The sequence below is a fragment of the Scyliorhinus canicula genome, chromosome 11 (assembly GCF_902713615.1).
Source record: "Scyliorhinus canicula chromosome 11, sScyCan1.1, whole genome shotgun sequence".
Lineage (NCBI taxonomy): Eukaryota > Metazoa > Chordata > Chondrichthyes > Carcharhiniformes > Scyliorhinidae > Scyliorhinus > Scyliorhinus canicula.
Window position 1 is genome coordinate 14,643,230 of NC_052156.1, and position 23,547 is coordinate 14,666,776.

The 23,547-nt window shown below is 47.7% G+C and overlaps 1 protein-coding gene across 1 annotated transcript in view; it reads right to left on the reverse strand.

Annotated features, from left to right (window-relative positions):
- LOC119973637 (ubiquitin-like modifier-activating enzyme 1 Y) overlaps window positions 1-23,547 on the reverse strand; it is a 354,147-nt gene that overhangs the window by 37,627 nt on the left and 292,973 nt on the right. The window contains exon 21 of the mRNA XM_038812018.1: window positions 589-690. Coding sequence (XP_038667946.1) covers window positions 589-690 — 102 coding nt within the window. The remainder of the gene's footprint in view (window positions 1-588; window positions 691-23,547) is intronic.

Sequence of the window (23,547 nt, forward strand, 5' to 3'; positions counted from 1 at the left end):
TCACGCTTGGGTGACACAGAGTATTCGTGCTGGAGCTGCATCACAGAGATCCTCAAACAAACAGCACACGATTGATGAACAAGATAAAAAACATCAGTCGGGTTCGAAGTCTTCTTAGTGAGGAACAACTTGAAAACCCTGAGGCACATCAATCTGCCAGGCATGGCACATGTGTGCATTTGGTGTTGCTTTGGAATAAAGATCCCAATAAAAATGGGCTCCTTTTCTACATTCCTTTATTTTTCTTTCTTTTTTTAAAGTAAATTTAGAGGATCCAATAATTTTTTTCCAATTAAGGGGCAATTTAGTTTGGCCGATCCACCTACCCTGCACATCTTTGGGTTGTGGGGGAAACCCACGCAAACGCGGGGAGAATGTGCAAACTCCACATGGACTGTGACCCAGAGCCGGGATCGAACCTGGGACCTCGGCGCCAGGAGGCAGCAGTGCTAACCACTGCCTCACCGTGCCGCCCTACATTATACATTCCTATTGGCTGATAAATACAATCCATAATATGAGTATACACCTCTGTTTAGGTTGTACCGCAAAACTAAATGAATGAACCAACAGGGAAGTTTCTGTTACCTTAAAGTAATCCAGGAACTCTGCCAGTGTCATCTCTTTACCATCTGGTTTAATGCCTTGGACATCAAAGCGATCCCATATTGTCCATTCTTTGCCACGGAACTGCAACATTGAGAAGACAAAGTTAAACATGTGGTCATCAAGTTGGGCTGGTTAAGGGGCAGAATTCTGTCAGTTAGTCTCAAGGCACCTGCCAGAAATAACCAGAGAATGAGCAGAACAGAATACAGTTTGCACCCACAAACGTGTGAGTTAGCCCACAGGGTCACTACACCCTGAAGGTAATTTTCTCTGTGAAGTGCCTTGAACCATCCAGGCTATGTGAAAACACATTGAGTACCATTTAAGCCTCAACATGTATTAAACTGGACAGAGATTGTAACGTGGCCAGTCAACCACATCGTCTCAGATACTTGCTATGATGGAGAAACACTCTATAGTTCTGAAAATCATGGAAATGGCTGAAAATTCTAAATCCTGCCCCAAACATGGCTTGTTCCATTTCTGCGTGGACAGGACTGGAGTCATACCTGGATTTGCACGTGTGTAGTTGATGGAGGAAACTGGCCATTTACATCACACCTGTCTCCATTTACGTGGGACTTTAGTCGGACAGGTGTGTTAAACCCAAAGTGTGCAGATTAGACCAGGTAAGCGAACTTGGCGGATTAGTTTGGAAAACCTTTGGAGAGGGAAGGTAGCCACCACTTGGATATTGTCTTGGGAAATGTAAGACACCCTTTGGGAGAGATAAGGCACCTTTTGGGATTGTTAATAGTAAATATGATTGTGTGTAAAAAGTGCATAAACTCACTAGGGCTGTTGAAACTATCAAGGAACTGTCAAACCTGTCAAAGAACTGTCAACGTTGAGGAGGCAAGGAGGGTATAAGTTCAAAGAGTGGTGCGCACTGGTTGGCATGAGTTGGCACTAAATTGGCATGGTGGCTGAAGGGCCATGGGGAGGTGGGATCATGGGGGAAATGAGGGGCCATGGAGATGGCATCGGTTAGCATGGATGGACCATGGGGAATTTGTGGGGGAGGTGTGAGCAGGAGATCTTTTTTTTGTTTTGTTCTTTCAAAAATTAACTTAAACAAAGTGCTGGACCTGGACCACAGAGGCCAGCCTTCCGCCGAGCTTGGATCTACACCCAGCAGCCTCCGCACTCGTACCTGGAACATAGGCCCAATTTCCAATCCAGTCCCCCACCTCCCACATCCCGAACGAGAATCCCAATTGCGGGCGTCCATTTTAAAAATCGGGTTCACAGAACCAAGGATACTCCCAACCGGGGAGCGAAAATCTGGGTCGGGGGGGGGGGGGGGGGGGGTGGATTTGTTGCTCATCAATAAGTTACACATGAGTAAACAAAACATAACTTATAATAAATAAACATGTTTCATCATATAACCATGTTTTAAACAAATGGAAAGACTTGTCTTGGTTGGGCTGGTCTGTGGAATTTTCTAACACGGGGGCAGGAGAGTGGGTGGGTGCTTTGGAGTGGGTGAAAACCGCTGATTTGAGGAGCTTCAAGTTTGTGTTCACAGTTATGCGTGTAGGGAAGAGGAGTGAGATGATTTGTGTTTTTCTCCTGATTTACATGTGTCTGTTTGGACAGGTATATTGGAGGCAGATACTCTGTATGGAATTTAGCCCACAGGAAAGACTGAACTTTACTTGTTTACTTTTGAAAATAAAATCTAAAGTTTCTTCAAATTAACTTAATTGTCAGACAGTGTGCCTGACCTTTACATTCCGGGGCCAGACGGCCACAGTACAGAAGGTGTCGTTCAGACCTTCTAGATCGTTACTGGCTGTGATCATTTCCAAGTGTTCAGCTGTCACACTGTCACAAACACAACTCACCACAAGACAAATATCTCTGGAAAGCTTTGGTGTTGAAATATATTGGGCTGGATTCTACGATTTTGAGGCCATGTCCGGAGCATGTGCCTGGTGTTACTACCCAAGAAATCGTTGCTGCCCCCGCACCGATGCTCTGCCCGGTGGGGGGCTGGCAGCCGTGCCGCGTAAACCCCCCGACTCTCGCTGCAGATACGGACGGAGATTTGCCTGGTCCGTGACCCCGCATACGCGTGCCAGTGACCTGCAGTGCTGTACAACATGGCACCGGCTGCGCTCGGACCTGGCCTGCCAGATAGTGCCCCCCCCATGCAACCCCCCTCGCCATGCCTGGACAGCCTCCCACCAGCTCCCCCAACCCCCGCCGAAGCACCCCTGGCCAGCAGAGCGGCTCCCCCCCCTCACCCCCTGACTGTGGCGGTGCTGGACACAGTCCCCAGCCACCACGTGAGGTTGATGAAAACTCAGAGCACAAGTGATCCACGCCGTCGGGAAGTCGGCCCATCAGGGGCGGACGATCGGGGGGGAGGGCCTTCAGGTGATGTCCGGAGGCCGTCCCAATGGTGTGCCGCGTACTCACCGATGATGCCGTTTTGGAGGGGGCGGAGCATCCGAAAACAGGTGCCGCCCCCGATTTTGGCATCAAAAGGGATTCTCCGGCCAATTGCCGAATGCGACTTTGCCGCTGGCAATCGGAAAATCCCGCCCATTGTTCTAGACAGGACCACCAAATTGGTATTAGAGCAGAATAAAACCGAAACAACCCTGGACTGAAACAATAGGTGTTGTCAGGACAAAAAGCCCCCTGGGTGGAAACAATTTCAACTATTGGCAGTTTTTGGGTGCACCAGATTTTCGATCCCATGTCAACCGAAAATAGGTAAACGTGGATTTGTGGTATTTAGCGAGTGCTCAGGACGTGTAAGAAAAACTAGTGCTGAGCTGACGTGACCAATATGGCACTGTAGCAGTGTTCTATGATACACACATTACATAGAAAAGCCCTAGGTTCCTAGTGGCAGCCAGAATACAGTTTCCTGTAGGTCACTATTGGTTGCAGGCCATCGTTTCGTCCCTTGTTTTAGGAGGGAGCTTCCATTACAAGGGTAATATCTTTCGCTTCTTTGCATAAGACCAATTCACAGAAGTTAGAATAGAGATCAAGATAGCAGCTGAATTGGACACTTTGCAATTGTTTTTTTGTGTTTTTTAAGGGGCCAAATCAAATATCCACATTGTTGTCTCAAATATTAAATTGATCTCGGGGGTGTGGGTCGGAGAGGGGAAGGTGTCTGACATCTATAAGGTAATGCAGGAGGTGGAGGAGTCGTCAGTGGAGGAGCTGAAGGCTAAATGGGAGGAGGAACTCGGGGAGCAGATAGAGGACGGGACTTGGGAGGATGCCTTGGAGAGAGTTAACTCTTCCTCTTCATGTGCGAGGCTTAGTCTCATCCAATTTAAGGTGCTGCACCGGGCCCATATGTCCGGGACCATGCTGAGTAGGTTCTTTGGGGGTGAGGACAGGTGCACCAGGTGTTCGGGGAGTCCAGCAAACCACGCCCATATGTTCTGGGCATGCCCGGCACTGGAAGAATTCTGGAAGGGGGTGGCGGGGACGGTGTCGAGGGTGGTTGGATCCTGAGTCAAACCAGGGTGGGGACTCGCGATTTTTGGAGTTGCGGTAGAGCCGGGAGTGCAGGAGGCGAAAGAGGCCGGTGTCCTGGCCTTTGCGTCCCCAGTAGCCCGGCGGAGGATCTTGCTGCAGTGGAAGGATGCGAGGCCCCCAAGGGTGGAGACCTGGATCAGTGACATGGCGGGGTTTATAAAGTTGGAAAGGGTCAAATTTGCCCTGAGAGGATCAATACAAGGGTTCTATAAACGATGGCAGCCATTTCTGGACTTCCTGGCTCAAAGATAGGTATCTTGGTCAATAGCAGCAGCAACCCGGGGGGGGGGGGGTTCATTATTGTAGTGTCTATTCTGTAACTTTACAATGTGTTAATCTGCGTTGTTGTTAAAATGCTGTGTTGTTCATGGAGGTGGGGCGAATGTATATGATTGTTAATATTATTGTTATTTTTGGTATTTTTCTAAGGTGCGTCATTGTTGTATAAAATCAAAATTTTTTCAATAAAAATTATTGCAAAAAAAATATTAAATTGATCCATTTGATGAAAAAAAAATCAACCAGGAAGTTTACAGCTCCAAGCGAGATGGGCATTAGGTTTGTGCCGTTCACATCTTCAGCCACAGGAGGTTCAGGAATCCCACCAAGTCTCCGTGTGATAATGAAATACCACAAAGACTTCAAAATCAATCTGTCTCAAATAATCCTAACCCTCCCTCAAAATACTTCAGATTGGCGCATTAAATACTCGCACATTGATATTCGTTCGGCATAATTTCGTGACTGTAAACGAATATCTCTGCAAGAAAAGTATGGTAATTGTGATATTGAGTTGCAAGATAAAAGTGGTTGCAATCTGGCTTTGTGGTTCAACCCCCTTTGGGCCAGAACAATGTCTTCATTTCTGTCCCATGTAATCCCATTTTGAGTTAGTTCCAAAGAATACACCCATTCAACAATAAAAAAGATTGTCCTTCTTAAAATGTGAAGTACATGCATGTACACACACACATCTATCTATTTAATATATTCTAAAGTATAAGCCTTCATTCCTTGGGTTTTAAAAGAGAGCAATGATGACCCAAATCTTCAGTGTTCAATCATAGAATCCCTAACGTGCAGAAGGAAGCGAGCCAATTCGCCGAGTCAGCACCGACCCTCCGAAAGAGTGCCCGACTTAAGACCACTCCCCCGCCCTATCCCCATCTAACCTGCACATATTGGGACACTTGGGAGCAATTTAGCATAGACAATCCACCTGCACACCTTTGGACTGTGGGAGGAAACCGGAGCACCCGGAGGAAACCCGCGCAGACACGGGGAGAACGTGCAGACTCCGCACAGACAGTGACCCAAGCCGGGAATCGAGTCGGGGTCCCTGGTGCTGTGAGGCAGCAGTGCTAACCACTGTTCCACCGTGGACATTGCCACAAGCTCTGGGGTCAGTAGTTTACCACTGCAGCCTTCAGCCGAGAACAGCTTTTTGAGTCAAATAACTGGAGTGATTGATGTATTCGGCTGGGGTTATAAGTAGAGCAGCTATTAATTAATTTATCTTGGGTAAGCATGTTATAGGGTAAATGGCATGCAACAATTTCCCTTTATTCAGACCAGATACTGGGCAATGGGTGTCTTGCATTTTCCTTTTTCATGGACGTTAACTCACCACCTGTACAGCTATTCCATCCTCCCTCCCCCACCTCAGAAATATTATTGAGGTAGATAAATCTCCTGGCTCCTATTAATGTCTCCACCCCCATTATTACATCTGTCTCTCTGGCGCATTTTCTTTGCCTGTCTGGCTAGGTTCATGCCTCTTTTCCAAAGGTGGAGGGGGGAGGGGGGGGGGGGGGGGGTTACCCACAGCTGTTCCCTCTCTCCTCAGCTTGTTTCCTGTCTCCATCAATCCACATGTGAAGTGGGGGAGGAAGAGGGGAGCTGAGAGCGGAAATGCTGCCACAGGCTGATGTGAGCCAAGAACTCGGGCCGGCCAGAGCTTTTGACTTACCACCTCAACGTCAGGAATACTGCGGGGCTAGGGGCAATGGAATAACAGCAAGCAGCCCGCTAATGAGGAACAGATCTTCAGCAGCAGTCCCTCTCTCTCTTTCTCTCTCTCTCTTTCCGTTTGATAGTGAATGCTGCTCCATTTCGCAATTTGGAAGGTTCAACTCCCTGTGAAAGATTGTGCTTTCACAAGTCAAGATGTGATCTGGAGGTGCTGCACACAGGCTGGGTCTGCACAGGATCACATGAAGTTAGCCCGGGTTTGGTTTGTGGGGGTGGGGTGGTGTTTTGGGGGTCAGCTAAATGAAACGTTGAGCCTCCCAAGGAATGAAAAAAGCATGCTAAAATAGAGATTGGACTGTTTGGAAAGGAACAGTCCTTCAAAAAAAAAAGGACATTTTAAACGGAAGATTTAACTCTTCAGTCTGAAGATTTACTTTCTATGACTTAAGGGGCTGGTTTCTCCGATTCTGGGGCTATGTCCCCACGCCGACATGGGAACAGTGGAAAAAATGGCGTAAAACGGCCACCTCTTTTTGCAGGGGGCTAGCAGGAAGGCAGCGTAGAGCACCCGGCTCCAGCTGCTGATACGGCTTGGAGACCCGGCCTGCGAAATAGTCCCCCCCCCAGTTCGGCAGGCTTGCGCACCCTGGGCCACCCCCCCACAGTGCCCGCAGCCACTGTTGAAGTTCTCCCCTGCCCGCGGATCAGCCCTCCCCCGACTGTGATGGCGCTGGACTGAGTCCGCAGCCACCACGCCGAGTTCCCGACGGAGGAGACGTCACGTGTCAGGGACTCGGACGGTCGGGGGCGGAGCATCGGGGAGGGGCGGGCCTCAGGCAATGTCCTGAAGCTGTCGATACACGGCGCATTTTGGAGGGGCGGAGCATCGTGAAAGTGGCGCCGCCCCCGATTCGGTCGGGATCTTTGATTCTCCGGCCAATCGCCGAACGCGATTTCGGCGTCAGCGAGCGGAGAATCCAGCCCCAGGTTTCTGTTTGAAAATACTTCACCTTTTCTCAGAGTAGATATGGCACAGCTGACAATGGATATATTCTGGTGGTGGATGGAGGGAGGGCGGGGGGGTGTAAAGAATGTAATGGTCACCTGTGATAGTTGTCACATCACAGTCGCACAGGGGTTGGCGCTGCTGCCTCAGAGCTCCAGGGACCCGCGTTCAATGCCAGCCTTGGGTGACTCTGTGGAGTCTGCACTATCTCCCCATGCCTGCGTGGATTTCCTCCAGACGCTCCAGTTCCCCCCCCCCCCCCCCCCCCCCCCCCCCACACCCACAGAACAAAGGTGTCAGGTTAGGTGGACTGGCCGTGCTAATTTGCCCCTTCGTGTCCAAAAGATGTGGTGTGGTCGGGGAGTGGGCCTAGAGAAGGTGCTCTTTCGAGGGTTGGTGCGGAATTCATGAGCCAAATTTCATCCTTCTGCACCGGAGGGATTCTATGGACTGTCCTTTGGAAATCTGCTGAATTATTTTTCAACTGCATCTGGTATTCCACAACTGAGGTGAGGCTGCAACATCTGGACTTCAGTCGCTTGAGCCCAGGGAGTTGGGATCCGATCTTAATGTGAGCCTGAGTGTCAAAGGTTACAATTCATTCCTTATGGAGGGTCCCCATTCCATCCCTCTCCCCTCCCTCCCAATCAATCACCGCTGAAATTTAAACAGCACTCACATTAAACCGTTAATGAGGTTTAATCTGCGATTACTGCAAACATTCCAAAGCACCACTAGCTCAGGCTTTGCCAGGTCTTTCAAATGATGAGAAGCCACATGGAATATTTGCCTTTATTCGCTGAGGCACAGAACATAAGAGCAGATAGGCTATGATGGAGCTGTATAAAATGCACGTTAGGTCACAGCTAGAGTACTGTGTGCAGTTCTGGTCACCCCACACTATCGGAAGGACGTGATTGCACTAAAAAGGGTGCACAGGAGATACACCAGGATGTTGCCTGGGCTGGAGGGTTTCAGCTACGAAGGGAGGGTGGATAGGCTGGAGATGTCTTCCTCACAGCAGAGAAGGATGTGAGGGGTGCCTCGGTGAGGTGTATAACATTATGAAGGATATTGATAGGGCGGATAGGAAGAAACCTTTCCCCTTAGTAGGGGGCCAATAGCCCGGAGGCCTAGATTTAAGGAGCAGGAAATGTAGAGGGGATTTGAGGGACAATGTTTTCACCCAGAGGGTGGAGTGAATCACTGCCTGAAAGGGAGGTCGAGTCAGCAACTCTCACAACATTTAAGAAGCATTTAGATGAGCCGTTGAAATGCCGTGGCGCCCAAGGCCATGGACTAAGTGGTGGTCAAAGTGCTTGAGGGGCGACACAGACGCGATGGGCCAAAGGGTCTATTTCTGTGCAGTAAAACTCAATGGGCTGACTCTCCGACTTTGAGGCTATGTTCGGAGCGTATGTCTCGTCTTACGACCAAAAAGTCGGCGGCGCCCCCGCACTGATGCTCCTCTCGGTGGGTGGGGGGGGGGGGGGCCTCAGGTAACAACCCGATGGCGTGCGGCATTCTCAGCGATGATGGGGGCAGAGCACCTGAAAAACAGCGGCGCCCCAGATTTCGGTGTAAAATCGGATTCTCCGGCCAATCGCCGAACGTGATTTTGGGATCAGCAATCGGAAAATCCAGCCCGATGACTCTACGGAGGTGACGGCATCAATGCTCAAATGCAGAGTCATGCCCAAACTTGTGTGAGCTTACACTCAGCCTACCCACTAACCTCAGTCCACGCGAGGCACAAACAAGCAAGAGAGGACACATCCTTTTGGATCAGGGTAGGTATCATTATATGAGGTGGCAATAGGCTCGTCTCGCAATGGTTGCAGAGAGGAAATTCATCATAATGGGACGTGATGATTAAAATAATATTTCCGGAAACAAGCAATAAATCAGATCCGGGTGTGAGGCTTCCTGAGGAAATTAGGATCTCCCTTGCAAAGCTGGGGCTCTGATAACAGCAGCAGGATCCCTTAAAATCTTGACTATGCAAAAACTAAATGACCAGATTATTATTGCTGGCACAACAGAGGTATTGACTAACTTCAGAAAATGATCCTTGCGAAATTAAATTCATATAATCATTGCACGAATTAACAAAAGCCTATATTGTGCCCAGTAATATAACATAGTTGGGTCCAATATATAAACACAGAGTTTGGTACAAATTTTATCCAGTTTCATTGGACTTTCTGAGAATTGAACAAATATTTAGTCCAAAATCAACGATTATTCTTAAAGTGCTTGTCCTTAGGGAACTGAGACCTTGAATTTGCTTTGGGGTATCCCTTACCTGGCCTGTAAGCAGGAAAGAAGGCCAAACATTAACTTATTGTTCTCTACAGTCAGTTGCCCACCTGTGGCTCAGTCGCCTCCAAGCCAAAAAGGTTGTGGGTTCAAGTCATACTCCAAGATTTGAACACAATAATAGAATCAAAGCTGATATTCCAGGGCAGTGCTGAGGAAGCGGCACGGTGACACAGTTGTTAGCACTGCTGCCCCGCAGCTCCAGGGTCCCGGGTTCAATTCCAGCCTCGGGTGACTATCTGTGTGGAGTTTGCACTTTCTCCCCGTGGGTGCGTGGGTTTCCTCCGGGTGCTCCGGTTTCCTCCCACAGTCCAAAGATGTGCAGGTTAGGTGGGTTGGCCACGCTAAATTGCCCCTTAGTCCAAAGAGATTAGGTGTGGTTTACTGGGTTACGGGGATGGGGTGGAGGTATGGGCTTGAGTGGGGTGCTCTTTCCAGGGGCTGCTGCAGACTCGATGGACCGAATGGCCTCCTTCTGCACTGTAAATTCTATGATCAATGCGGCCTTTTAGATGAAATGCCCAATCTGTCTCCCAGGTGGACATTAAAGATCCTACAATGTGATTTCGAAGAAAGACGGGGATGCTATCCCCAGTATGCTGGTGAATATTTATTCCTCAATCAATATCACTAATACAGATAATCTGGTCATTATCGTATTGCTGTTTGTGGGCGCTTGCTGGGCACAAATTGGCTGCTGCGTTTCCGACATGAGAACAGTTCTTCTTCAAACGTACTTCATTGGCTGTAAAACATCTTGATGGCCATGAAAAGTGAGAGTTCTTTGTACGCACACAAATGCACAAGTTTTCAGATGTGCAACTCATGTTTGGTGACTCGCACTACTGCAGAGCTTAATGATGTCGGCCTCCAGGAGGAGTGCAAAAAACAAGAGTTACATTTGAAGTAACCTGTCTCAATGGCCACAAGGGATGAGAGCAATTACACCAGTGATCAAGTTTAGTTGCTTATCCTGATGATTGTGTGCTTACTCATCTAACCTCACTGCAGTAGTTTGACATCCCCTGACAATTACTAGCCTACAGTTTATACAATTTCCTGTCTATGACTAAAACAAATAAATACATGACTCTTGAAAAAAAAGGAAGCCAGGGTTTAATCTCCACACCATCATTTCACAGTACAGTAGTGCCAAATTAGGTTCTAATTAATGCGAGGAGCACAGCCCGCTCCTGCTGTGGTGCCCCTGGATATCCTGAGGTAACCCCAGGGGGGGTTACAGAGTCCCAAGAAACTCCTCTCACACAGCCCAGCAGCAGGCCAGTTAATGAAGGCAAATTAAAAAGAAGTGACTTATTTGAGGGTCGCCAAGAATGTGGACATGGTACATATAGTGGTTTGTGCAATGAAAGAGTCTCTGTCAGCTCTTGCATGTAGACAAAGACCCCGACACATAAGCGAGATGTTCATACAAAAAGGGAGGAAGGATGGGTTAATGTACTGGGCACAAATACAGGGCTTTGGACAAGACTTTTATTATATTTTTCCCTTAAATGTCATCCTGTTCTGCAGTCGGATGCTCCAAGGGCTCTTTTAGCAAAGCCACCCTGTGACCTTCCTAGTGACATTATAATGAGCTCTCTCTTCTAGCCCCTGCACAAGAAACGATAATCGACAAGCAATTACTTCTCCAGAAACACTCAATTGGAATAGTAAACTGGCCACAGAAAGCCAGAGCTCTGCCAAAGAAATGAGTAAGACGTTTCAGAATCAATGGGCGTTTTGTCTGCGTGTGTGCCGATTGCTATAGCAATCCTCAACAGGATAAAGCTTGACCCATCAGAAAAGCAAGGAGTGTGCCCTGCGATTTGTGCTTCAACTGTAGATGTTTGTGTCATCATCGCCCCGACTACAGCAACTTATTACTTTTTTGTTGTCAACTGAATGGTTTGCACTTGAGGAAGTGCATGCACGAGTCACAATCTTCATCATAGAGTCTGCACCCAGGTGTACTGGTCCCTTTTCGGTCAGTTCCAATCAATCCAATGGATGCTCCGTCACCAGAAACACAGACAAAGTATTGATCAGGGAGCAAAAGCAACTCCAATAAGAGTTACGATGGAACATACATGCCAGCTGAAAATGCGACAGCTTTCAACTTTATTTCCCTCGTTCCAAATCGATCATATTTATGCACCATTGCATTGCACATTAAATTAACATGAATTATGTTTTTAAAATGTGACTTAAGGATAACCCAATGCCATCAGGGGTAGCACACTTGCTTCTCAGACAATGCAGAGGTGTGAATACATGTACCAGCCTGACGCTACACTTTGCTGAGGAGCCGATTTTTGGTTTAGGTGTAAATTTGGGTTCTGTTGGCTCTGGCTGTGAAGCTCGCTGGGACACCATGAAAGGCACTAATATAAATTCATGCCCTTTTCTTTATGTATTGAACTGGAACAAAAGCCATCACAGCACGTGCCTAATAATTTTGATAAGAAGCCCATTCTTTTGAAAGACTGGGTACAATCAACTCCATGATGGCTCTATTCAATGCATTTAGAGGCAAATTTTCTTCTTCATCACTCAGGCATTAAAGAGCTTGAGTGAATGAATTGCTGAGGCACTTACCACGAATTCTGAAAGAAGCCATTAGCGGCTCTCTCTCCACTGAAATAAATGATTGGAAAATCACACGAAACTTGAGAGCTCAAATGTGCAGCAAGGGTTTCTGTCTCACTCTCATAGATACATAGAACATACAGTGCACAAGGAAGCCATTCGGCCCATCGAGTCTGCACCGACCCACTTAAGCCCTCACTTCCACCCTATCCCCATAACCCAATAACCCCTCCTCACCTTTTTGGACACTAAGGGCAATTTAGCGTGGCCAATCCACCTAACCTGCACGTCTTTGGACTGTGGGAGAAAACTGGGAGCACCCGGAGGAAACCCGCGCAGACACGGGGAGAACGTGCAGACTCCGCACAGACAGTGACCCAGCGGGGAATTGAACCTGTCACCCTGGCGCTGTGAAGCCACAGTGCTAGCGACGTGTGCTGCCCTGCTGCCCTCTCATTCCTGGTTACTGAAGAAGAATATCTGTTCCTCAATTTCCTGAAGAAAGCGTCTGCCACTTCTCACCCACTTTCCCAGGTAAACCAGGTGAAACTCAGGAACTTTGTATTATATATTACGTCTGACTTAATCTTGACTCGTTGTGATCCTTACTGTGATATTTCAATGGAACCAAGTTCCACAAAAGGGACTTTTATTGTTGCTTAGCTTTAGGAGACCTCATTTGTATTCATCCATTTATTTTATTACAGTGTTGATCAAAACTGCAGCAAAGGTACATGACCTAGAGTGCACTGCATGAGTTGCAAATGTAGCGGAGATCCAGATATATTGGGGCACTGACAATTTTCCAAAGGACTTTGTTTGGATTAATCCATTTAAACCATCCATCCACGACATAAAAATGAGGGCAGTGCTCTGACCCTGAAAGGTTCAGTAGGGTCAGCTGTTGACCATAATAGGATGAATGATTGCCGACTGATGGCTTTTCGGGTTTGAACTGCATTTGCTTGGACCATGCTTCAATCATAATGTCAGTGGTTTTGTTTGAGTCTCCATAGCAGAATGTTCAAGCTCCACTCCAAGACCCGAATGGCGAACTTTAGTTGATTGGGGTATTCAGATGGCACGGTAGTTAGCACTGCTGCCTCACAGCACCAGGGACCCGGGTTCAATTCTTTAGATAAGGAGACCAATACTGTACATAATACTCCAGATGGGTTCTCACCAATGCCCTGCATAACTGAAGCATAACCTCCCTAGCTTTGTAATCAATTCCCCTTGCAATAAACATTCTATTAGCTTTCCTAATTACTTGCTGCACCTGCATACTAGCCTTTTGCGATTAAAGCACCATGACACCCAGATCCCTCTGTATCTCAGAGCTATCCAATCTCTCACCATTTAGATCATTTGCTTCTTTTTTATTCTCCCTGCCAAAATGAAGAATTCCACATTTTCCCATATTCTACTCCATTGGCCAGATCTTTACCACTCACTCAACTTATTTCTATCCCTTTTGTGGCCTCCAAGTCCTCTTCGCAACTTACTTTTCAACCTATCTTTGCGTCATCAGCCAATTTGGCTGTTATTTATATAAATTCCAGTTTAGCTCAGTTGGCTGGTCAGCTGGTTCGTGACGCGGAATGAGACCAACAGCCTGAGTTCAATTCCCGTACTGGCTGAGGTCACTCATGAAGGCCCCACCTTCTGAACCTTGCCCCTCGCCTGAGGTGTGGTAATCCTCAGGCTAAACCACCACCAGTCATCTCTCCCTGCAACCCCCCCCCTCCTCCTCTAAAGGGGAGAGCAGCCTGTGGTCATCTGGGACTTAACCTTTGAGGCCCCAGCACTGATCCCTGTGGTTACACGCCATCTCCCAGAAAATTACTGATTTATGCCTACTGTCTTGTTGGCTAGCCGATGTTCTGCCCATGCCAATATCTTTCATTTGAAATGAAATGAAAATCACTTATTGTCACGAGTAGGCTTCAAATTAAGTTACTGTGAAAAGCCCCTAGTCGCCACATTCCGGTGCCTGTTCAGGGAGGCTGGTACGGGAATTGAACCCGTGCTGCTGGCCTGCCTGGGTCTGCTTTCAAAGCCAGCGATATAGCCCTGTGCTAAACCAGCCCCTACATCTTTTATTATCCTGCAACTTTATGAAGGAACTAATCCTTTTTACATTTTGGGGAAATAGGATCTCGAGTTTCATGTTGATTAATTTATCTCACATTTATGTCATGCCTTAACACATCAAAGTGTTTCGGGAAATGCTTCATACAGAGATTTACTTAGAAGCTTCAGTTGGCGCTGTTAACTAGGCAGATTTGAGCTTCTTAACTTAAATGTGGGCTAAGTAGCCCTATCACCCAATTCCAAATCATTCCGGAGCAGTGTCAACAATAGGGAACCCAGAATAGACCCCATGACCCCCCCCCCCCCCCCCCCCCCCCACCAACATCCCCTCCCCCTCTCCCCACACCGGGTTCCAGCAATCTCTGGCTCACAGCTGGACATTTTTTCACTGTTTATCTTCGCCCTCTGTTTTCTACAGCTCAGCCAATTCTAATTAGGTTTAGCTCATGTGCAGTTAATTAATGCTGGTTAATCTTCTTTATCAGGCACCAACGTGGTAGGTTAATCAAATGTCTTCTGAAAGTCCAAATATATCCAGTGAATCGCTCTCTGCGCTCTGATGCGCAAGTTACTTCCTCAAATTATTCCAGTGTATTTGTGAGGATCAATCTCTTGTTTCTAAACCCATGTGGTCTATTCCGTTTTGTTCAGTGAATGGGAAGTAAACACGGAGTGGAGGCACAGTCCGAGATGATGTCATCTAAAGGCGGTAGTTATACTTAGTAACAAAGAAGTGGCAAATATATCACACCTAGAACAGTAAGTTACCAGTTTGACTCATCTCCAGTTCCGTTAAATCTGCCGCCGAGAGTTTTATTTAAAATGAAATTTAAACAAAAGTTGCTAAATAATCTTCAGTGTGTTAAAAATTACACGGACAACCGATTTACGATTGTCAGTCGTGTGGCACATTTGCACGTACTGGATGCTACATATATTAATCCAGGAGCCTGTTTTATGATAGCAGAAAAAAACATGTATACAAATTGTGCCTTTACCAGCTAAACAAAACAAGGGTCAGCCTTTCACCGGTTCATTCTTCAGGGCAACACCTTGACCAAACAGTCAAGCTGCCTGATTTGAATTTCAAACAACGCTTGGCAGTTATCTGTCAGTCGCCATCAACTGGTGCATTCTCCATGGCAGTGCCTCTACTGATCAGAGTCTACTTGCAAACAAATCCGCACCCTGCTCATACAGCACAAATTTGTGGAATTCCCTTACATTGTATTCTTGCAAACATTCTGATGAGTGCAAGGTGAAAAGCCTTGACAAAAAAAAGTCTCTTGTTTCAGCAATACTCAAACTGATTATTTCATATTTAATGTCTCTTCTTGTCCTCTCTCAAGCCTGACTCGCTCTCAACTCCAAACCACCCTGGGCTGGATTCTCCGGTCGCTGACGCTGAAATCGTGTTTGGCAACCGGCCGGAGAATCCAAGTTTCTGACGGAAATGGTGTGGCACCGTTTGGCGATGCTCCGTCCCCTCCAAAGCTATGACCCCCGATGCTCCGCCCCTGACTGGCCGAGTTCCCAACGGCGTGGATCTCTCATGGTCTCACCCGTCAGGAACTCGGTGTGGCGGCTGTGGACTCAGTCCAGCGCCACCCCAGATGGGGGACGGCCAATTCACAGGCCAGGGGGGGGGGGGGGGGGGGAGGTACATTATTCGGGGCTGGGGGCACTTTGGGGGGGTGGTCCGGGGTGTGCGAGTCAGCCAAAGTGGGGGGCACTATTTCACGGGCCGGGTCTGTGAGCGGCCGCTGCCATGCAGGCGGTGATAGCCTTGAATTTCAAGGGTACAATTAAGAGTCGGGAGATGCTAAGGTTTATGCTGCAGATCATAACAATTCAGAATTATATGGAAGGAAAAACTAGAAACTAAATCTATAAAGGAGAAAGCATCAGAATGCTATGAACTTGATTGAAAGGTTTGGGCCCTCCTGAATGCAGAGGCTAACAGAATTTGTTGCTGTACTGTTCAGTGTTCAACTGTTCTGTGTTCGACTATGTGAGTCTGTTTACTGTTGATGCTCATTGTTTAGGCCTGGGTGTGGACTTAGAGATAAATAAGCAAAGCTGTAGAAAGAAGTGGAAGCCTGAGCTGGAAGCATGGGGTAGACATTTCAAAGCACTTTGTGGAGTTCCTACAATCATAGAAACTAGCGTCACCTCTGCAAGATCTGAGATATAAATTATACAACACCGTTGCTTTAAGAAGCACCTTCTAGTTAACTGCAAAGAAATAAAATAATTGAACATTATATGATTTATAAACATGTTCTCGTCTATCATCTTCCAAAGGTGCAGATAGGGTGAAGTTCTAAGGGTGCTGGTGACTCCGAGCTAGTTCATTCCAATGTCCCTGTTATCAATATGTGCCTTAACTCCGATCCGGGTGACCAACCATCCTGGATTTTATTGGACCATCCCATATTTGAGGCGGTAGTCCCGTATCTCGTAATTCGCACCTTTAAGCCAAAGATGTACAGAAGGAAAACACTGATTAATTTTAATTTTATTTTCCTGTTTATTTGGAGGAGTTGTTAGAGTATAAGAACATAAGAACTAGGAGCAGGAGTAGGTCATTTGGCCCCTCGAGCCTGCTCCGCCATTCAATGAGATCGTGGCTGATCTTTTGTGGACTCAGCTCCACGTTCCGGCCAGAACTCCATAACCCTTAAACCCTTTATTCTTCAAAAAACTATCTATCTTTATCTTAAAAACATTTAATGAAGGAGCCTCAACTGCTTCACTGGGCAAGGAATTCCATGGATTCACAACCCATTGGGTGAAGAAGTTCCACCTAAACTCAGTCCTAAATCTACTTCCCTTTATTTTGAGGCTATGCCCCCAGTTTCACCCACCAGTGGAAACAACCTGCCCGCATCTATCCTATCTATTCCCTTCATAATTTCATATGTTTCTATAAGAACCCCCCGCATCCTTCTCAATTCCAACGAGTACAGTCCCAGTCTACTCAACCTCTCATCGTAATCCAACCTCTTCAACTCTGGGATTAATTTAGTAAATCACCTCTGCACACCCTCCAGCACCAGTATGTCCTTTCTCAGGTAAGGAGACCAAAAATGAACACAATACACCAGGTGTGGCCTGATTGTCAACCAGAGAAACACCCATTAATCCCCACTCTTTGCTTTCTATTAATTAACCAATCCTCTATCCATACTACTACTTTACCCTTAATGTCATGCATCTTTATCTTATGCAGCAACCTTTTGTGTGGCACCTTGTCAAAAGCTATCTGGAAATCCAGATATACCACATCCATTGGCTCCCTGTTATCTACCGCACTGATAATGTCCTCAAAAAATTCCACTAAATTAGTTAGGCACGACTTGCCCTTTATGAACCCATGCTGCATCTGCCCAATGGGACAATTTCCATCCAGATGCCTCGCTATTTCTTCCTTGATGATAGATTCCAGCATCTTCCCTACTACCAAAGGTAAGCTAACTGGCCTATAATTACCTGCTTTCTGCCTACCTCCTTTTTTAAACAGGGTGTCACGTTTGTTAATTTCCAATCCGCTGGGACCACCCCAGAGTCTAGTGAATTTTGGTAAATTATCACGAGTGCATTTGTGATTTCATTAGCCATCTCTTTTAGCACTCTGGGATGCATTCCATCAGGGCCAGGAGACTTATCTATCTTTAGCCCCGTTAGCTTGCCCATCACTACCTCTTTAGTGATAACAATCATCTCAAGGTCCTCACCTGTCATAGCCTCATTTCCATCAGTCACTGGCATGTTATTTGTGTCTTCCACTGTGAAGACCGACCCAAAAAACCTGTTCAGTCCCTCAGCCATTTCCTCATCTCCCATTATTAAATCTCCCTTCTCATCCTCTAAAGGACCAATATTTACCTTAGCCACTCTTTTTTGTTTTATATATTTACAGAAACCTTTATTATCTATTTTTATAATCTGAGCACGTTTACTCTCATAATCTATCTTACTCTTCTTTATAGCTTTTTTAGTAGCTTTCTGTTGCTCCCTAAAGATTTCCCAGTCCTCTAGTCTCCCACTAATCTTTGCCACTTTGTGTTTTTTCCTTCAATTTGATACTCTCCCTTATTTCCTTAGATATCCACGGTCGATTTTCCCTCTTTCTGCTGTCCTTCCTTTTTGTTGATATAAACCTTTGCTGAGCACTGTGAAAAATCGCTTGGAAGGTTCTCCACTGTTCCTCAACTGTTTCACCATAAAGTCTTTGCTCCCAGTCTATCTTGGCTAGTTCATCTCTCATCCCATTGTAATATCCTTTGTTTAAGCACAAAACACTCGTGTTTGATTTTACCTTCTCACCCTCCATCTGTATTTTAAATTCCACCATATTGTGATCACTCCTTCCGAGAGGATCACTAACTATGAGATCATTAATCAATCCTGTCTCATTACACAGGACCAGATCTAGGACTGCTTGTTCCCTCGTAGGTTCCATTACATACTGTTACAGGAAACTATTGCGGATACATTGTATAAACTCCTCCTCAAGGCTGCCTTGACGACTTGGTTAAACCAATCGACATGTTGTTGTGCGCTTGTGTGTGCTTGTTCTGAAGCACAACATTCCAGTGGGACTCGCAACTCTGAGGCCGAGGCCGAGGCCGCCCCCCCCCCCCCCCGACTGTTCCCGCTGAGTTCCCGCCGGCAGCGTCCAGGGGTGAACGGCGCCGGCGGGACTCTGTCGTATCGGAGCGGCCGCTGGGCCCATCCGGACCGGAGAATCGGCAGCCCCGCCGATTCCAACAGCCCATGGCCGGTGCCGCGCCAAACGCACCGGTGCAAATGGTGCCGATTCTCTGCACCTCGGAGAATTGCGCGCCAGCGTCGGGGAGTCGTGGCGCAGTTGTGGCGATTCAGCGGCCCGGCGCGGGGCTCGGAGAATCGCCCCCAAATTCTTTCTGTTGAAATTGTCACTTAAATGCATTTTCTGTATTTCCTTCGCACCATGACATCCATCGACCAATGTGTGCCCACCATAGCACATTGCAAAAGCAGTCCATGGACACTGCGATGTTTTCACTTGTTTGAATCAGTCCTTCTTCCCCTTGCTCTCCTTCTCCTTTCCCGAAGATGTTGCCACCTGCTGGGGCCTGGCTGAATGGTGAAGGCAGCTTGTTGAGCCGCCGTTCTCCGAATGTGACCCTAATGACCCAGAATCCTCTGAGATATCCGTGCTTCTCCAATCCTGGCGTCTTGGTAATTCCTGATTTTAATCGCTCCACGATGCCTCGGTCCTCAGCAATGGGACTCCATCGCTCCACTTCCCTACCTCGTGTTCTCCCTTTGGACACCACCTAAAACCTACCTCTGTGACCAAGCGTTTTGCCCATTTGGCCTAATATGCCCTTATGTGGCATGGTGTCATATTTAGATGTATAATGCTCATTTGAAGGGTCTTGGGACACTTTGTTACATTAAAGGTGCTCTATAAAGACAAGTTGTTGTTGCCTGGCAGATTATTTGAATGTGAAAGGAATCGAAGCCAGCCCAATCCAATGCCCACACCCAGATCTAGACTCACCAGGTCATTTTCGAACAAGATGCTGGCAGAGAAGGATTACACAGTAAATGAAATAGGTGCATATTTCAAAAATGCATCAAGGTGTTAGCTTGGCACAGTCAAGGGTATATTCACACCTGAGACAGTAGATCATTGGCTGAAGGTCAGAAGATCGCCTCGAAGGGGCGGCACGGTGGCGCAGTGGTTAGCACTGCTGCCTACGACGCTGAGGACCCGGGTTCGATCCTGGCCCCGGGTCACTGTCTGTGTGGAGTTTGCACATTCTCCCCGAGTCTGTGTGGGTTTCACCCCCACAACCCAAAGATGTGCAGGGTAGGTGGATTGGCCACGCTAAATTGCCCCTTAACTGGGGGAAACAAAATAATTGGGTGCTCTAAATTTTTTTAAAAAGATCACCCAGGCCGGGTCAGAGACTTGAACGCACAGCCGAGGGTTGATAGTTCAGCGCAGTACTGAGGTAGTGCTTCACTGTGGGGAGCTATCTTTTGAATCTGATATTATACCGACAGCCCTCGCAGGTGAAACATCCCAAGGCATTAATTTAAGAAGAGTTGGCGCATTCTCCCAGCACCCTGGCCAACATTTAGCCCTCATTCAAAATCATGAAAACTTGGTCATTATCTCATGAATGTTTGTGGGAGCTGGTTGCACACACAATTGTTGCTGCCTTTTCTTACGCTGCAATCCATTACACTTCCCAGAGTACCTCGTTGGTTGCAAAGTCCTTTGGGACATCCTGGGGTCACGAACTGTGTTTTATATTGTTTATTCAGACTGTTTACTTCAAAGTAAATTTTATCTTGAGTGGCCCTGGAACAACAGGAATATGAAGCAATAATGGGCGGTTTACTAGTTATATATATTTTTGAACTCTGCTGTAAGACAGGACCAAAAACATGATCAATTAGAACTTGTTATTGATCACACAGGCTACAAGCATATACTTGTCCATTGAAAGCTGTGCCATGTTAATGATTTGAAAGACCTGTCTCTGTTTACTGCTTCTCGCAGGGATGAGCAATATGATGCAGGCGGCTATGCTGTGGGAGGAACAAAGGCTTCATTTTTATTCTGAACACAACCCAACACAGTCAACAAGCTGCCTTCCTCCAAGGAATGAAACACGAGGGGTCTTATACATCAGAAATATAACTCAAAGAGCCAGCATAATCGCTATCTGATCGCTATCTGATCCTTGCAGTGAGCCAAAGAACTTTAAAAACATGTTTCCAAACCTCGAGCTCAGGACCCAGTGATCAGAACTACATGACCATTCAGAAGACTCACTAACTTTGAAACTACACTCCCGCTCACCGCCCCCCCCCCCCCCCCCCCCCACCCCGATTCAGAGCCTCCGCTCTGTCAAGCCAAGACAGGACCTTCATTCAGAAAGTGCATTATTTTTAGCACCAGAGCAGTGGACTTCCAGGGAGTGAATTCGGTAGCTTTAATGGCAGATTACTGAGCACCATTCAAAGGGTCCATTATGTACAACAATAAATAACTGGCCGATCATTCAGAGTGGATAATTAACTGAAGTGGGACAGAGCCCCCCAAAAAGATGGTCCGCTACTTCTAGCAATAAAACTGATGAACTGCCATTGGTTGAGGCATTAGGATATTGAATTTCTGTTGAGTAGACCCTTTGTCTCCAGCGGCAAAGGACGGGCTGCACATTAAGGGGGCAAATTACATCAGGAATAGAACGCTGGATTTTATTTCAGAGAACCAAGCGGTTTCAACAGTTAAGTGACGGATTCCCAAACTGTCCATGAACTCTGGAAGTACAGGTTCACCCATTCATCAGCTTTAGTAACAGAACACTTGATTCCCATTCAACACCAACAACAAATTCCATTCAGATAAAACCCTGAGCACAGAAGGTATCTAGTGGCACTTTACAGATAGCCCGAGGGACAAGAGATGAAAGTGATAAGGAAACTGATAGTGAGAGGATGCGTGCAGCTTCCACAATGTCCAAGACCACCACCGTCATCCAGCACAAAGCAGCCCACTTGATTGGCACCCCAACCTTAAAGATTCACTCCCTCCACCACTAATGCACAGTGGCAGGAGTGTGTACTGCAGCAACTCACCAAGGTCGGGGCCCACCGATCCGGGTGCGGGCCTCACCAACCTCTACCACACAGGAAGACAGGGGCAGCAGATGTACAGGAGCACCTCCACCGGCTAGTTCCCCTCCAAACCACATGCCATCTTGGCTTGGAGCTACATCACTGCACCTTTCACTGTCGTTGGGTAAAAATCCTGCACTGTGGATGTACCTACACCTCAAGAGACTGCAGCGGTTCAAGAAGGCAGCTCACCACCACTTTCTTAAAGGCAATTAGGGATGGGCAATAAATTCTGGCCTAGCCAGTGAAGCTCACATTCCATGAAAGACGATAAGGATCAATAAACACGGCTAAAGTCTTTACCACAGTTGTGGCTCAACAGGAGGGGCAGATGCACAAAAGGCCAGAGAATGAAAGTGCAGTGGGAGGGGACAGTGGCTAAAAAAGTTTCAGAACAGGATTAGAGATTTGAAGATTAGAGCGATCATTTTACATCCAATGCTTCTGCGAACAGAAACCATTACACCTGGTGAGGATAGGGGCTGATGGGTGAGTGAGACATCAGCCGGGATTCTGCACTACCCGGCGGGGCGGGGGGTCCCGGCGGGATGGAGTGGCGGGAACCACTCCTGCGTCGGCCCGCCTCAAAGGTGCGGATTTCTCCGTACCTTTAGGGGCCAAGCTCTCGCCTTGAGGGGCTAGGCCCGCGCTGGAGTGGTTGCAGTCCCGCCACACGTCATCCCCGCGCATGTGCAGGGGGGGTCACCTCCACGTCGGCCATTGCGGAGGCTGACACGGCCGACGCGGAGGGAAAAGAGTTTCCCCACGGCACAGGCCTGCCCCCGGATCGGTGGGCCCCGATCACGGGCCAGGCCACCGTGGGGGCAAGCCCCCCCCCCCCCCCCCGGGGTCAGATCGCCCCGCACGCCTCCCAGGACCCCGGAGCCCGCCCACGTCGCCAGTCCCGCCAGTAAGGGAGGTGGTTTGATTCACGCCAGTGGGACCAGCATTACAGCAGTGGGACTTCGGCCCATCGCGGGCCGGAGAATCGCCAGGGGGGGCCGTCGACCGGTGCGGCACGATTCCCGCCCCCGCCGAATCTCCGGTGCCAGAGAATTCGGCGGCCGGCTGGGGCGGTATTCGCACCGCCCCCCCGGCGATTCTCCGACCCGGCAGGGGGGTCGGAAAATCCCGCCTATCATGTGGGACAGCTGAATTCTAGACCAATTAAAGTTTATGCAGGCTGGAAGGTGAAAGGCTATGAAAATAAATTGGATGACTGTTTCAAGGTGGATTCGTGGACATCTAAAAATAATTTGTTTTTTAAGTGCCCAATTCTTTTGTCATGTTAAGCACACTGAGATAACACGGGCTGCAACTGGATGCAGCTTTAACTGAAATATACTCCAGACCTTGAAGTTAGTTCAATTTGATTTATTGAATCTGTCACACGTTTAGCACAGTTCTCTGTGAGTTCGACTCGCTGCTAACCTAAGTGTGGTTACTCTGTCTGATTGAACCAGACTAGCTTTTAGCCACGTGCTGGAGGGGTTATGTGATATATACACCCTGACTCACTCTGTAGATGTCCCCAGTGGAAAGAGGCGGAGTGCCTCGTGCCTTCTATAGTGGGAAACCACCCCCAAGTGTTCTGCCTGCTGATTGGTTATGTCCTGTTCTCTGTGTTCTGTCTGTATCTCATTATGTGCATTGTCTGCATATCATGACATCTTTTTTTTCCGTAGTGTGGCCAATCCAGCTACCCTGCACATCTTTGGGCTGTGGGGGTGAGACCTACACAGACACAGGGAGAATGTGCA